The sequence below is a fragment of the Pteronotus mesoamericanus genome, unplaced genomic scaffold, assembly GCF_021234165.1.
Source record: "Pteronotus mesoamericanus isolate MK-2021 breed Mesoamerican mustached bat unplaced genomic scaffold, CSHL_Meso_final contig_702, whole genome shotgun sequence".
Taxonomy (NCBI): domain Eukaryota; kingdom Metazoa; phylum Chordata; class Mammalia; order Chiroptera; family Mormoopidae; genus Pteronotus; species Pteronotus mesoamericanus.
The window spans coordinates 1,961,292-1,978,784 of NW_026555239.1; the positions used below are offsets into that span (position 1 = coordinate 1,961,292).

The window sequence follows — 17,493 nt, forward strand, 5'->3', positions numbered from 1 at the left end:
ATGCACTTTCCCACAGAAGCCATGAAATATGAATTATGGCAAAATTCCCAGGTTTTCCTACAATGAGAAAGAGAAGCAAACAGTATTTTAGCTCCCATTCCAGAGGCTCCTGAAAATAGCCTTATGTAGTCTCAGCCAGTTCTCAATCTTACCCATACTTAAAAGACTGATATGAGATTATTATGAAGGAGGAATAGATATGTAAAGGAAAGAGAGAGCCAAAGAACACTACACCTTTAAAGGAAAAAGCAAAGTGAAACAAATTTTCCATGATGATACATTCATTCAATGTGTGCCAAAACTCCTCTAGCTGGAGCCAAAGGGGATGGGGTTAGATCATTAGCAAGGTGTCTCCAGTCTTCTCCAAGCTCATGCTGGACAGGATCCACATACAGATCAATTAATCTTTTAGACCTAAGTGCTCAGCTTAGAAGAAGACAGAAGAGTAATATTAAAAAATACACCTTGAACCTTCTCTATCAACTTTCCCAATTAGGCAAGCAAGTGCTGAGTTAACCAAAGGCACCTCCTCCCATTAGTCCTCCAGCTTCCTCTGTTTAGGAAATAGAGCTATCAGGACCCTGACTGACTGTTGCCCTGTAAGTACTCTCGCTAACTCACTGAATTTCTACATAAGATAAGCTCCTAAATAAAACAGATATGAGAAGTAGATTTCTTATTCCATCCTTTAAACACATGGTACAATATCCATAAAAATCCATCTCCTCTAACTCCAGAATTTATTCTGCTTTAACTCCACACTTTCCAATTTTATTTTACTTTTTGTTGATTTTTAGAGAGCAAGAGGAAAAGCGAGAGGGAAGGGGAGGGGTAAAAAGGGCAGGAAAAAGAGAGCAAAAAAGAAAGTGAGAGAGAGATTTTGAATTGTTGTTCCACTTATTTATGCATTCATTGGTTGACTCTTGTATGTGCCCTGACCAGAGATCCTTGGTGTATGGGGGAACAATGCTCTAACCAACTAAGCTGCCTGGCCAGGGCTCACACTTTCTAATTTTATAATCCTCTCAGGGATTTTCTATGTCTGCTCCTACCTTTACCTCTCTACAAACAACTATACAAAGAAGACCTAGTGTAAAATATAATTATTTTCCAGGCTTTTCCCCCTTTTGACAGAAGAAGCACCATTAAGGTACACAAACAGACGACCCAATTATGGCCCAGAGCCCTGCAACTGGACACTACCAATATTGCCCCTGTCTAGACATTCACCTAATGGCTGATAAATGGAATAAAAAACAAACAAAAAAGTATATACATGCTTCACCAAGATAACAGCTATTCTGCAGCTTTCTAGTTCTCTTGATAAACATTTTTGTTTTCTCTATAATAACAGAATCTGATTTTGACTGTTCTTTTAGTGATTTTTGCTAAGCAATTAGTATTTCTGGTCACTGGTATGCATTCTACTATATAAAGTATTTTCTGTAGTCATGAAATCTCTTATAGATTATTTCTTTATTAAACCCCTTCCCTTCTCTTCAGCATTATCCTAATACTATTGGGTTGGCCAAAAAGTCCATTACATTTTTTCCACATACTGGCTCTAGTAGTACTTAGTTGTCTTCAACTTCATTTGAAACAATTTTGTTAAGATTTTATTGTGAAAGCTATCATATTGGCATGAATTTTTTAAAAAATTATCAAAATCGGTGAATTTTTGTGTAGCCATTTTAACACTGAAGATGGAAGAAAGTAAGCAACATTTTCAGCATATTATACTTTATTACTTCAAGAAATGTTAAAACCACAACTGAAATTCAAAAAAAAAAAAGAAGAAGAAGAAGATTTGTGCAGTGTATGGAGAAGGTACTGTAACTGATCAAACATGTCAAAAGTGGTTTGTGAAGTTTCTTGGCACCGCTGACATTTTGGACAAATAATTCTTTGCTGTGGGGCTATCTTATGCACTGGAAGATGTTTAGGAGCACCTAGGCCTCTACCCACAAGAAGCCAAGAGCAGGAGAGAGCCAACATACTCAAAATATCCAAATCAATACAGTTAGTGGTGAAAATGAACAGTGTGTCTTTTATTTTACAGAAAAAAACTAAACAGAGTTTTTGGCCAATCCAATAGTACCTCATTATTATTTCCTTTCTAATGTTGATACCAATTTCATTTTCTTAGGATTCTTTTCTCCTGCCAAAATTATTATTATGTTGTATATACCATTATGTTTGTCTGTCAGTTTCAAGTATTCCCTTTAAGCATGATCACAATTAATCAAATGGGGCTCCTGGCAGTTTGGAAACCATTCTAGCAACTGAAGAAGTTGACTCAGACACAGTTCAAACTAAAGCAGACAGATGATCTAGACCCAGTTTTTAACTTGTGCTTTTTTTTGAGAGCTGCCTGAGGGCACGAAGGATGCCAAGTAAGTGGAAGCCTGCCTGGCTCCTCCATTCAGGTTTCATTCAACCAGAGCAGATGTTTTTTTACACACGGGGTTTATGTATACAATTTTGTATTTAGAGAGTTCTTCAACTTAAAAAAAAAAATGTTAGAAGTTCGGGTCTAAATGTTCTATCACTAATTAAGAAAAAAAGTACTCCACCAAACACAGGGCTCAGAAAAGCCTTTCTTCCAAATAATCTAAGCCCTGAATTAAACAAGTTTGGGTGTTGTTTTTTTTTTTTCTATCCAGTGACAGTCAATAATCAGTTTCTTGTCTTAATTTCTTAACTCTAAAAAGTCAACGTTTTAGTGAGATACTAGTTCATTTCATCAATCATTCATTTGCTCAGGTATCCAACAAACATTTATCCAACACTATATCCTAAGACCATATTACTTAAAGTGCAGCAACATCAACGGCATCAACCTGGATGCTGGTTAGAATCTCAAGCCTCAACCCAGCTCTAAGAATTGGAATCTGCATTTAACAAGCACTCTAGTTAACGCATTAGCAGTCTAAAGTTTCTAGCTAACTAGTAAGGATAACACAGTAAGTAAAAGAGACTGTAATCCCTACTTTCACAAAGCTTCCCATCTACTCAAATATATAACAAATAAGTAGATAATTATGCACAAGGTACTTTGGAAGAACAATGAAAGAGCAAAACCCTGATCTAAGCAAGGTGTCTAAGGAAGAAGACCTGAAGAAAGCACCTCCAGATTCTTGACTACACAGAAGTGTCAGCCAGAAGAAAAGGATGATCATTCCAGTAAGAAAAAAACAGAACAGGAAGAGGAACTGAGATGTGAATGTGTGTCTCTTATGGGAAATCCCAAATCAGTTAGTGTGAGTGGGAACAGATAAAGGATAGACAGAAGTGGTTATGAAGCACCTGTATGCTGAGGAGCATAAGCTTTATCCTGGAGGAAATGGGGAACCAAAATGATTTCAAGCAGGAAAGCAGTAACCACATTTATGATTTAGAAAGATTGTTCCAGTGGCCATAGGGACAAGATTAGAAAAGGGGAGCCCTGATCGGTGTGGTTGAGTTGGCTGGATGTCACACAGCAAAGCCAAAGGTTGCCCTTTCAATTCCCAGTCAGGACATATGCCTGGGTTGTGGGCCAGTCCCCCAGGGTGCATTCAAGAGACAAACAATTGATTGTTTCTCTCTCACATTGCTGTTTTTCTCCCTTGCTTTCTCCCTCCCTTCCCCTCTCTCCAAAAAAAAAAAAAAAAAAAAAAAAATTTAAATCTTTTTAAAGAAAAAATAGAAACAAGGGAGGCAAGTTAGAAGGACCAAAAAGCATCATTAAGTGTCTGAATTAAGTGGTAGCTGTAAAGATGGCAAGAATAGGATAAATTCAGTAGACAGGAACATTGTGGGATCTGTAAAAATTGGTAACTGATGAATGGGAAGACAGACAAGAGGGTAGAAGGGAGGTGGAATAAAAACTTATTTCCAAAAGTCACATTATAATTTTCTGGAGGACAATCTGGAAATACTGACTTAAAAAATTTAAAAACTTCATACTCAAACATGCTACTTACACAATCACAAGGGGAAAATATTATTTATGTCCAGATCTTTTTACCTACTTCTGGGAATCTATCCTACAGTTATCTGCACAAAGATTTATATGCCAAGATGTTTACCACAATAGTATTTATAACATAAGAAAATAAAAACAACCCTGGCTGGGTGGCTCACTTGCTGGAGCGGTGTCCCATAAACCAACAGGCTGCAGGTTGGATTCCCAGTCAGAGCACATACCTAGGTTGCAGGTTTGATCCCCAGTTGGGGAACATACAGGAGGCAACTGATCAATGTTTCTCTCTCACAAAGATGTTTCTCTCTCTCCCTTCCTCTTTCTCTAAAGTCAGTAAATATATTCTCAGGTGAGGATTAAACAAATACATACAATGTGAGGGTCTCATAATAGGAGACTGGCTAAATGCTGTACATACCCAATTTAAATATGAAGCTAGAAAAATGTTTTCTACGGCTGTTGAATGATACAGAAACATTTCATTTTATGAAAATAATTTATACAGAGTATATTTGTATAAAGTAAACAAATAAATGAACACACAAGAGCTGATAGAATATATACGAACTGCTACCACTGGCCCTCAATGAACTGTGAAATTATGAGGGAACTTTTATTTTCTTTTTCTCTACATTTGATTATAAAACAAAACTTCAAAAGTTTTCATTAATGGAAAAAAAACAAAAAACAAAATAAAACCACCCCCTGGTTTGAACATCTAGATGGAGGGTAGTACCAGTTCCTACAATGGAGAGTTCAGTAGGAACTACAGGTAAGATCATGAGTTTAACTCTGAGCTTACTGAGTCTGTGGTGTGTCCAATGAAAGTGTTCAACAGACAGCCAAACATGAGTCTGAAATTCAGGGGAGAGGCTTGGCCTGGCCATTGAGGGTGGGCAAAAGCAGGTTTACGGTTGTGAGTACATGGAAGAGTTTATTCTTGCATTATTTATTTATTTATTAATTACTGTATGTATGCATGTATGTACTATTATTATTAACCTACTTTTGCCCACCCCTGTATAAGATGGGAATCAATAGCACATGATGGTAGTTAAAGCCAAAGTTGTAGGGGAAATCATTCAAAGTAAAGAATTTAAGAGTAAGAAGTAAAGAAGCCCTAGGGTTGAACACTAGAAAGTAACAAGATTTAAGAGATGGATAGAGAAAGATAGCAAAAGGTTCTAGCAGGAGAGAAAGTGGCTTGAAAGGCAGAGCTTAAAAAGCCAGTAAAGAGGAATGTCATAGAAGTCAGTGGAGGAAAAGTTTCAAGTCAGAGGGAGTAGTCAACCATATCAAATGCTGCAGAGAGGTCAATAGAATAAAGAGTGCTTATCTGATCTACAATGAAAAGAACACTAATGGCTTTGGCAATGGACATTTCTGAAGTAGGTAGGGAGAGAAGCCAGAATGCAGTGAAGTCTCCAGAATGCGGCAAAGTAAAGACAATGACTGTAAACTACTCTTCCAAGGGCTTGACTCCAGAGGGAAGGTTAGAATTGTTTTTGAAAATGGAAAAAATTCAGTTGATTTATATGACAGAGAGTTGAGAGAGAAAGGCTGAAGATACACCAACACCTCTGCCCCAATAGCAACAGCTGCCTTCTACTCCACTGAGACCATCGCAGCTGTCGGCACCAATTTTCTCCACTTCCTGCCCAAAATATAAGAGGTTTGTTGTTTGCTGTCTGTCATCACCCTCACTACCCATTTCTCCCATCCCTGAGGAATGCTAGTCTTTACTCCTGCTCAAGACAAAGCTAGTATCTTTGGATCCCATCCTCTATCTCCACAGGAACCTTGCTATATCAGTTATCCTTTCTCTTTTTCTGTCTTCAATTTTTCCCTCTGGATTAAATCTTTCCCCTTAACATACATAAATTAGCTGAACTCTCTACCATTTGTCAGGGGTCGGGGGAATAGAAATTAGGAATAAGAAAAGAACACAAAAAAACTGCTTGAGTGTCCACTATTTCCCAAAATAAAAACTGCTTGAGTTTCCATTACTTTTCCCACTATGGATGTAAAATTTAGAGTTCTTGCCTTTAGTGAGATAAACAAGTAAACCAGTAATTTATTCATTCAACAAATATTTATTTGATACCTACTATGAGCCAGAAGTTAGATATACACCTGTGAGCAAAATATAGTTTCTGGTCTCATGAAATGTACTATCAGTGGGGGGTGGAGGGAGATACAAACAATAAACACACACATACACACATCAAAATAATGCCTGGAAGACAAGGCAGGACAGAGAGTAATGGGAGTGCTATTTTATAAAATAGGCAGGGAAGGCCTCGCTGAGGAAATGACATTTGTGCAGGAACTTCAGTGAAGGCACATCAAGTATCAAGACCCTGGGATAGGAACATACTTGATGTAGTCAAGAAACAGCAAGAAAGTCAGGGTGGCTGGAACAGAGTAAACAGAGCTGGAGGACAGAGATAATGAATCAGGTCACAGAGGATACCAGCACCTCATCCTAAGAACTATAACTACATCATAAGCCTCACAGGAAGACACTGAAGGATTTTTGAGAGGAGTGTAACAATGTCAAATTATAGTTTTCAAAGGCTCACTCATATTGCTGAGTGGAAAATTCCAAGTATAATATAAAGTGATAAAGTACAATTATAAAGGGCCACTGGACAAACCAGAAGAGAAACATGTAACAATGAATATCAGTTAGGAGAGGCTTTTCAAAGGGAGTAATCCCGAAACAAGAATTATTAACAAAAAAAGGGAAGGGAGTCTACAAGCTGGCATAGATGCAGAAAAGCCACAGGAGTTTTGAAAAGGTTTGGTATTTTGATCCGCCACCATCAAAAAGTCCACAAATATTTTATAAAAATATACTTTTTATAATGTCCACCAAAAAAAAAAAAAAAAAAAAGGACACCCAGGAATAAACCTAGTAAAATATCTACATGACCTTTATGGAGAAATTATAAAACTTTATGGAAAGATATTAAAGGATACCTATTTAATTAGAGAGATACCCAATATTTAAAATGTGTATTCTTCCCATTAACCTATAAATGATATACTCCAAATCAAAATCCCAACAAATATACTAAAAGTTATGAACAAGAATTTCATAGCATCATGATTCCTAATAGTCCCAAATATCTATTAAAAGTAAAAATGGATGCCTTGGCTGGGTGGCTCAGTTGGTTGGAATCTTCTCCTGTACACCAAAAAGGCTACAGGCTCAATCCTATATCGAGGTGTTTACAAGAGGCCACTGATCAATGTTTCTCTCTCACACCGGTTCTCGTTCTCTCTCTCTCTCTCTCTCACCCCCCACGCCTCCCTTCCTCTCTCTCTAAACTCAGTAAATATATACTTGGGTGAGGATTTTTTTTAAAAAGTAAAATGGACAAATTCCAAATTCCAGTATATGTATTAAATGGATATCAATGAAAAAAAAAATAGTCACACACAATTCAACACAAATTATTCCCTAATTGTAGCACAGTTTGTAATACAGTGATGCTCAATAAATATTTGCTAAATTAACTGAATTTCTGGAAGGGGTGGGGAGGGAGTAGAAAAGTGGGAAGACAAATTAGAAAGCAATTATAATAATCCAGGAAGATGATGTTGGGTTTATAACAATCACCTAAACTTACCATTTCTCTGTTTTACAAGAAATATTAAGATTATAAGAAACTTTTAAAAGATGTGAAATAAAGTAAGGCTCTATATAAAGACCCTGGTTCAAATCAGGCAATACAGTAACTCCATGTGTACTCACCATTCTTTCGCTCACTAAGCGGAGGCAAATTGGGATTCCTGCCAGGGTGGAGGCCGAGGGTCAGCTCGGGCTGCAAGGACAGCTCCTGCAGTTCATTGGCAACAGCTTCGCTCTGGGGGCTGGGAGCAGCAGACAGAGACACAAGCACTGGTTCATCATCATTTTCGCCAGCCCCTCCTCCGTCCAGCCCATTCACAGCAATGACGGAAGGGGGCAGGCACACTACACTGGAGAAATCCACTTTGGCTTTCGTGATGGCAACCTGGAAATGAAAGGAGAAACAAAAGATTTAGATGTCTTTGCGAAGAAACTATTCCACTGATTATAAGCTGAATTCTAGTATTTTAAATTATATGATTAGCAAGCTACCATTATTCTTAAAAACTTTTTGTAAAGTAAGGTAGCATCATTATTAAATTAACTATGCTCACAGAGTGGATGAGGTTGAAAGTCTGATACTGTCCCCAGCTATATCACTCAGGAGGACAACATATAATTGAAATAAAAGCAGTGCACACACACATGCAATGAAATAAAAGGAAACAGTGGACAAGGAGAACCAGCTATGAGATCAGTGTTACCTTCCAACTACTAAGACAAGTATCTTGAGAAATAACACTTAATGAGTATCCACAAAGAATGATAGTATTATGTTGTACCAACACAATTTGGGGGAGAAAATTTCTTTAAGAAAACAATTCCCAAGCCATTAGATTCCATAAAGAAATATAGAGATGTCTGTTTAATGATGGGCATTAGTCTACATGAATATTTAATCACAGTATCCAGGAACAGTATATTAAAAACTGTAAAAAATACCTGGCAACATGGGAAAGAACAAGATCTTTAAAACTGACAGAGTACATACAAAAGTCTTCTATAAATATTTATTTATTTATTTATTTATTTATTTATTTATTTTTAGAGAGGCGGGTAGAAAGAGAGGGAGAGAAACACTGATTGGTTGCCTCTCGCATGCCTCCAACTGGGGACCTGGCCTGCAACCCAGGCATGTGCCCTGACCAGGAATCAAACCTGTGACCTTCTGGTTCACAGGCTGTCACTCAACCCACTAAGCCACACCAGCCAGGGAAATACAAATCTTTTTAACAACATGGGAGTTAATGGTTAAGTGAATTAAGAATATATTTATTGACCAAATCCTGTGCAGTTAAGAATAATTTTATAACACATATAAAATGAGGAAAATGCTTATCTAAAGTTAAGTTTAAGAAAAGATATACCCTGGTTGGTGTGGCTCAGTGGGTTGAGTGTCAGCCTGCAAACTGAAAGGTCACCGGTTTGATTCCCAGTCAGGGCACATGCCTGCATTGCAGGCCAGGTCCCCAGCTGGGGGCGGGTGAGAGGCATCCAATAGATGTTTCTCTTGCACATCAATTTTTCTATCCCTTTCTTTCTCCCTGCCTTTCCCTCGCTCTAAAAATAAACTAAAAATAAATAAGTAAACAAAATCTTAAAAGAAATAAAAAATGCATATTCATATATAAAAATATTATACAAATAAAAAAAGACTATAAGGAAGTATACCAAAACACAAAACAGGCTTTGACTGGACCATGAATGAACATGTTTCCTTTCTTTTTACTTTCTTTCATTTCCAATTTTTCCCCTAAAACACTTATGTCCTTCTGCAATGCTTTTATAATAAAATGTATGTTTCTTTTTTAATGAAAAAGCTATGGTTCTTTAGAAAAGGGGGACCTAGCAGTTAGTTCTCTGCAGACTTTAGTGAGGACTTTAGTCTAATTTACTTCAGATGAAGAAATCAACATAATACTGCAAAGTCAGAAAGAAAAGGCACTGAAAACTAAACAGACCATCACATTCTACCTTCATGTAAGGCTACAGTATGCCCAAATCTGACTGTAGTTCTGGCTGATACACCTCATAACATATAAAATGAATTGGAAAAGGTCCAGATAAGAGCAATTATGATGGGGAGAAAGTGGCATTAAAGAGAATAAAGATATTGAGAAGGACTCTGCTCAGAAAAGGCTGGAAGAATACTTGAATGAGGCAAGTTCAAAAGGAAAAATTCAGGAACCCATAGTCTAAGAGGTAGTATGGGCAACCATTGGGAAAAGAATTTTATTAAGAGTCTGAATAATTTTAGGAATTAAAAAACAACAAATGTATACTAAGAAAATTCAGACTCTGACCTTCAAAGAATTTTTTTCCATCTTTCCTATAACTTACCATAGAGTTTAAGCCATGTCTGCGTGTGTGCTGGGGAAAAAACAATTCTTATACACGATTAATATAGCTGGCTCAGTATTCTTTGCCACTGACCCTGAAAGAGCATGTCTGCTTTCCTTAACAGCGTTTTAAAACTTAAAAAGATTCAATTTCATGATCTTCAAGGATCCTCTCAGACCTAAACTCCTTAGGACAGTAGTCTTCATTATTCTTCCCCACCCTGATTCATATACAACAACTCTTTAAGTGAGTGGTACGAGGACAGTATCAAAACTTCAGTCCTATGACCTAGGAAAGGTGGTTTCACATACAGTAATAGGTTTTCAATAAAGTTGTTAATATTTAATGAAATATTATTCAGCCTTAAAAAAAGAAGGAAGTCCCATTACTTGCACATCCATCCCGCATGGATGGACCTTGAGGTCATCATGCTAAGTTTCAGACTTAATCTGTTGTACTATAATTTAGTCTGAAATTAAGTAAAATTTTGTGCTACTGCAAGGCGGGGCGGTGGGGGAGACGGGTTGTCAAATGACAGAGTACCAGCAATTTCATAGCATTTGCCAGATAAAGAGAAAAATAAAATACTGCCTCCTATTCATTCTTTACACGATTAGAAAAGAGACCAATACATTCGATGTTACTATGTAAATGAATATTCATCATTTCAAATGAGTTACTTTTTCATTAAAAATGGCCTGGCGATAAGTGTTTGCTGGGTCCAAGAGTTTCAGTTTTGCAAGATGAAAAAGTTCTAGTAATCAGTTATACAACAATGTGAATATACTTAACATTACAGAGACGTGTACTTAAAAATTATTGAGATTGTAAATTTAATGCTGTATTGTTTTGACCACAATAATTTAAAAATGGCCTGGCAAGATCTCTTATTAAAAAACATAATTTACTGCTTGGTTGGTGTGGTTCAATTGGTTGGAATGTCATCCCAAACACTAAAAGGTTAGGGCTTAATTCCTGGTCAGGGCACATACCTAGGTTTCGGGTTCAATCCCTGGTTGGGGTGCATATGGGGGGCAGCCAATTGATGGTTCTCTCTCACATCGATGGTTCTCTCTCCCCTCCCATTCCTCTCTCTCTAAAATCAATAAACATATTTTTAAACGTTTTTAAATAATTTTACTAAGCTAACCCATATTATTCACTGAGCTTGGAAGAATAAATTATCTATTCTTTAAAATATTCTTTAATTTACTTTTCATTTACTCAGAACATACCTTCCTCCTCCTTTGAATTTGATCATTAATATTGCTGAGATTCAGAGATGTGACATTCACATGTGCTACTACTCCCAAAGAGACAATGAAGATCCATCATTACGATATCATGATTTTTCTAATGAAGGACGAAGTTAAACTGCAGGAGTCTATAATCCTAGTATGCACTTAATGCATATAACCAGTACTTTTAGTAAATTATTTTTTTTACAGAAACTGTGGAAAATGGATCCCAAAAGAAAGTCAACACAAGCTTAGTGCTAGGCAAAAAGAGATAATGAAGAAGTTTAAAAGTAATGTTTCTTAGAACACATACATTTTTAATACATTAAAGAAAGGAGTATCAAATTCTATAATGATTTGAATCATGACTGTGCCTGTCAATGCCTGGAATGAAAGAAAAAGCAATCTGAAAAACTGTTTTAGTGACTGTTTCATTCAGAAATATTTTAATAGCTTAATAACAAATTGAGTTCTATATTTACAGGATCATTAAGGGCTTGAAGAGGTTACTTGGAATTTTTATATATATATATACTTTACCACCTTTTTATTGAGTAAATTATATGCTATGGCAGTACTTGTTAATTTAGAGATATCCTTTAAAAATGTTAATATTAAACTGTATTACAATAAAATTCTTACATAAAAATTGAGGATGGGGAAAAGAAAGAAGGGTGGCAAAATATTGATAACTATTGAAGCTAAGTACTGGATATAAAAGATTGACTATACTCTTATTCTCTTTACATTTGTGTTAGTTTGATAATATTCTTATAATTTCTTTAAATAAGATACTTCCATAGAACAAAGACTAAGTGAGACAAAAAAAGGAAGGAGTCCTGTATCTTGACCTTAGAAAATGAGCCAAACAAAAGTACAAGCACTGATGAAAGAAAAGAGTAGTTATCATAAAATACATACATTGGGAAGATTTATTTCTCTAGCAAGCACACTATATTCTACTCATTTTCATATAACCCACAGGAGAAAGTCCCAGTAAACTGACAATCTAAAAACAAGATCCAAAAATGTGAGGTATAACCATCATATATTAAATCTCTTCTGCCAATTCCTGAATGCTCCTAAAATTTTAATTACTATAAAACTTGCATGAACAAGAAAAACCTAAGAGTAATATTTACCTCAGAATCTACGTACCACATTCTTAGAAAAATTTTAACTCAAACAAAATACTTTCTAAAATGTCTCAAAGGAAAAGTAATTAAAATAACCAAAAGAAAAAAATCTGCATAATGTTTTAGTGTTATAAATTTATAAATCTATTGAGTCAAGATCAAACTTTTCTTTTTCGTCATAGGATCACCAACTCCAGCTTCTTGGCTGCTGATTCACATATGATCAGTAGCAGCCAGAACAAAAACGACAAGGGGGCAGGGCCATCTCCCACAACCCATCTGCTTCCCTCGCTGGCTGGCCTGATTCTGCCTAGTCTGTTCTCCACCCCACCCCCTTTTGGGGCTGCAAGCTCTCTGCTGGTACTGAGCACATATGTAACTAGAAGCAACAGCACAAAATGTGTGAGAGAAATGGAAGAGCTCAGGCCTACAGCTGATAAGTCTAAAAAAGTATGTACTAGCAAAATTCTTTATTATGACTTGTGAAAATGAGTTTCATGCAACTAAATTATATGATTCTTGTGAAAAAAATGTTTCTGTATAAAAACTGTTGCTAATCAATTAATGAACTTTTCTTTTTAGCTGGACAAATTTTTACTTTTATTTTTCTCAATTTATCTTCAACATAGTAAATAAACCAAAATACTTAAAACTCTTCCTGTCTAAGCAGATATGTATATTTTTAAAATCAGACAAAGAAATTTAAGAACAAGCAGTTTCTGAGAGCTTACTCTATATGTCCTCGGTACTGCCCTAGGTCCTACAGGAAAAAGTGAGAAAATATCAAGACCTGATTACTAGCTACCCTTGTCTCTGTCACTACCACCCCCATCATCTTCACTTATCTTAAGAACAACTCAGACTTCAAAAAATGACAAGGAAAATGCCTCCCGCTTCATCTTAGAAATCATCTAAAACCAAGGAATATGAGAAACAGAAATATATATAATTGACTTCAAAACAATGGACAGCACATGAAAAAGTGGTATGGCAGATTAAAGATACAAATTTGCTGACATTTCTCCCTTTGATAGGTGAGGTCTAGTTAGTTCCCCTCCCTTGATTCTGAGCTGGCCTGTGACTCCCTGACCCATGGAGGACAGCGACAGTGATGCTGTGCCAGTTCCAGGTCTAGGCTTTCGGAGGACTGGCAGCTTTCACCTTGCTCCTATCATCGCTTACTTTTACTACTATTTTAATGAGTTAATACTTCACTAAATGAAAGGAATTTTGTTCTATTGCCTTTTTTGACTCTAGTACACAGAATAAGAACTCCATAAATATTTGTTAATTTCACTGACTATATAACCTTCACAGCACATACACAATCAAAGTCAGCACTGATTCAGAAAAAAAGAAGGAAGATGGTTCTACCAGAGGTAGGTATTTATGTTTAAACAGAAATACACAGGAGATCAGAAAAGGTTTCCCGAGAGAGGTAACATTAATATTTGAGGACAGTCATAAAAAATGGGTAAGACTGACAGGATTTACTTATTTTTCATTCACTCTTTCAATAAATGTTAAGTAGCTACTATATGCCAGATTCTGTTCTGGTAGGGATAACACAGTAAATAAAAACAAAGTTCCTGCCCTTGGGGAGCTTATATTCTTCCAGGAGACAGAACATCATGAACAAAAACATCGAAATGAGAAAGTGTGGATAATGTTGTAAAAGGACAGTCCAGGCTGGCAGTTGACGGGGTGGTTCAAGTACAAGTTACATGACATATGACTGGAACGGGAACCTGAGTTTAGCTCTAGCAAGCAGGGAGTGACATGATCAAACCATGTTTTAGAAAATTAATCTGGCAGCAGAGTAAATACAATACTAGATTGGGAAAGAAGGAATATGAGGTTAGGAATAAAGTTATAAAGCTACTTCAACAGACAAGGTATAAAGTAATGAGATCCTGAATTTGTGAAGTAAATGTAGAAAGAAGGGACCTGCCATACAACATAGCATCACACCTGACACAGGGCCTCACCTGGCACCTGGCATCAAATTTTTGTTAAATTAATGTTGAATGAATAACAAAGAATTTATATGTGATAGGATGGGCTGTGTTTGGTTGTGGGGCTAAAGGAAAGGTAGATGTCAAAGATGACATTTAGAGTAACTGCTAGAATGATGATTCTGCTAATAGAAACAGGGAAGAAAGGAGAACCTTCATCTGAGGGAATGATGAATTTGATTTTGGATGCTGGGTCCAGGAGCCAAAGCCAACCTCACTTACCTAATGCCATTTGAGTGTCCATTAAGTACATGAGGACGAAAACATGGAAATAAAGGTACAATGTTAGAAACAAACAAGAAAACAAAAATAGGAAGAGAACAACAGAATAAAGTAGGGAGAGTAAGAGAAAGACGCACAGGTATTGATATAAGGGAATGATAAATTGCTATCAAACTTGACTGTTGATAACTCAGGAATCCCCAGTCTCAGATTGCCTACTTTGGATCTTAGACCATCCCTCTGACTCCTAAAATTATCATATACTGCTGAGTATCTAATTTCATATCAGTACTTTCTACGCACACTATTTTAGAAGCTCAATAAAGCTGTAACTTTATAATGCGGAGAAGCAACCAGCTGTCCCCAAACTTAAAGACACAAGTAAGCTCAAGGGCTTACATAAAAGGACATGAACTTAACAGCTGGAAGCAGCAGAAATAAATAAAAACATACGAAAAATAAGGTATGTACTTTATCCCCAGGCTCAACTCCTTCTCTACTGATTACCTCTACACCTTCTTCACAAGCTCCTGCCAGATATCCATAACTTAGAACAGCGATTTTCAACATTTTTCATCTCTCTACACAGATAAACTAATCACCAAAAGTCTGCAACACACCAAAAAAACAAAGGCATTGTGAGGTTAAGTAACTTGAAAGAGGATAATGAGACTTCAGAATCCATGCCCCTAGACACTCTACCAGAATTTAACAAGCAGCAGCCAGCCATGCAAAGGAAACAGCATGTGTAAATTCAAGGGCCATGCGGTGGGAATAAGCTTGACACCTTCAAGGAACTAAAAGACCAGCACAGCCACAGAGCAGAGCAGAGCAAGATGAGAGAAATATATTCTATGACAAAACCTGGTCCTCAGCCTGACGTGTAAGTTTGGTATAACTTACCATTCTGCCTGGCACACTAGTATAACAACTGCAATAATTGTTGTTTGGGGAAAAGTTATGATATGTGACCTATATCTCAATACATTGTATCATTGAGTTTCACAATGTGGCCGTGGGCAAGTCACTATGAATAAAAACTGATTATTACTATCTTAAAGGGTCTTATGAGAAGTTACTCTAAAAAGTACAGTTTAATTACAAGGTGGTATTTTGTTGCAAACATTTATCAGAAATTTGACAATTTGTCTGAACCTTTAATTCCCTCCTCCCCAAGAAAAGGCTACTGAAATGAAAAACATTATTTTGGCAAAATGACTTTGTTACATTCCTTGAACTATATATTCATACCTACAAACACTACAGATACGCTCTCCTTAGATTCCTAATCCCTCTGCTATGGTGTTCAAATGCATTCCAATTTTTTAATGAGGAATTCTCTTTTAGAGATTTTATTCTCTAAAAGAAAGGATGATAGATATTTAGAAGTCCACAGGAACCCTGGTCAGATAGCTCAGTTGGTTAGAGCATCATCCTGATTCAAGTAAAATCGCAGGTTCAATCCCTGTTCATGGCACATATAAGAATCAACCAATAAATCTACAAATAAGTAGAACAACAAACTGATGTTTCTCTCTCTCTCAAATCAAACAAAATAGTTGGAAGTCCACATGCTATGTATAAAAAAACCTAAATATATTTAAGTGTGATCTAAATATATTTTGGGTATTCACCTACAAAATTACATAATCTGTCATGAGACAATTTTCAAATTCTTCTGTCACTTCCATTCTTTCTTACACCAAAACATTACACCTCAGTAAACCAGAACAACCTGAAATGTTAACAAGCCACAGTATAGAAATTTGCCATAGTGATCCTGTTCAGGTATGAATAATATGAAAATTTTTTAATATACTAACTTCGGAATGAAAAACTTGTTGAGACAAACCTCACCTAGGATGCAGTTAGGGGAAAGGAAAGGCATTTACAGTAGCGTGCTTTGTTTCTACACTACAATGAAGCATTTGAAGAGAAGCTCTATTTTCCAGTGGCAGAGCCTCATATCCTTAGGTTTCCAAATGGGCTCTCTTTCCATACCTTAAAATTTAGCTCCGTTTTTATAAAAGGAGCCATGAATATTTTCCTAAATTCTTTTTTTTTTTTTTTGTTAATTCTTACCTGAGGACATTTCTTCACTACTTTTAGAGAGAGAGGAAGGAAAAGAGAGAAAACATCAATGTGAGAGAGAAACATCAAATTGGTTGCATCTCATACACGCCCCAACCAGGAACTGAACCCACAAACTAAGTATGTGCCCTAACAACCTAAGTATGTATTCCTGACTGGGAATCAAACCCACAACCTTTCAGTTATGGAATGATACTCCAACTGACTGAGCCACACCAGCCAGACTTTCTTAAATACTTAATAAAATATTTTAAAACACTAGGAATGAAATATCTTGCCATAAAAATAACAAACAGAAACTGTTGCAATTATGCAGAACATCCCAATACAGCAACCCACACTCAGAGAAAATGTACTTTTAAGACTAGTGTGTCTGTGGGTCTAGCAGAAGAGGCCAGGCATCTACTGGTGCTACAATGAGGGACCTTCAAGGCAATGTATACCCCTATGACAGCACTGTAGCTTTAGAAACAAAACAAAAGGTATATATCACCAGGTTACTCATCAATTATTCTTCTGATTACACTTTAATTTAAAAAGCTAACATTAGTTAAATCAATCCACTATGGCGAGAGCAGTTACCATACAAAAATACTTGCTCTTCACATTACCTTCACAGTATATGGTAAAGCTTGTGTTTCAAAACGCATTTTCAGTTTCTTATTGTCATTAAAGGTTTCAATCTACACAGAACCTCTGAAACATAATGAATCTCAGCAACTTAAATAAAAACAACTCCTAAGCCCTGGCCAGTGTGGGTCAGTTGGCTGCATCATCAATTCCTGGCCAGAGCACATGCCTAGGTTGTAACTTCAGTCCCCTGTCAGGGTGCATGAGAAAGGTAACCAAT

General features: G+C 36.5%; 1 protein-coding gene across 1 annotated transcript in view; it reads right to left on the reverse strand.

Moving 5' to 3' along the window:
• The window catches only part of MRTFA (myocardin related transcription factor A), a 142,315-nt gene that overhangs the window by 104,676 nt on the left and 20,146 nt on the right, over nucleotides 1-17,493 (reverse strand). Inside the window, exon 2 of the mRNA XM_054582420.1 lies at nucleotides 7,725-7,986. Coding sequence (XP_054438395.1) covers nucleotides 7,725-7,986 — 262 coding nt within the window. The remainder of the gene's footprint in view (nucleotides 1-7,724; nucleotides 7,987-17,493) is intronic.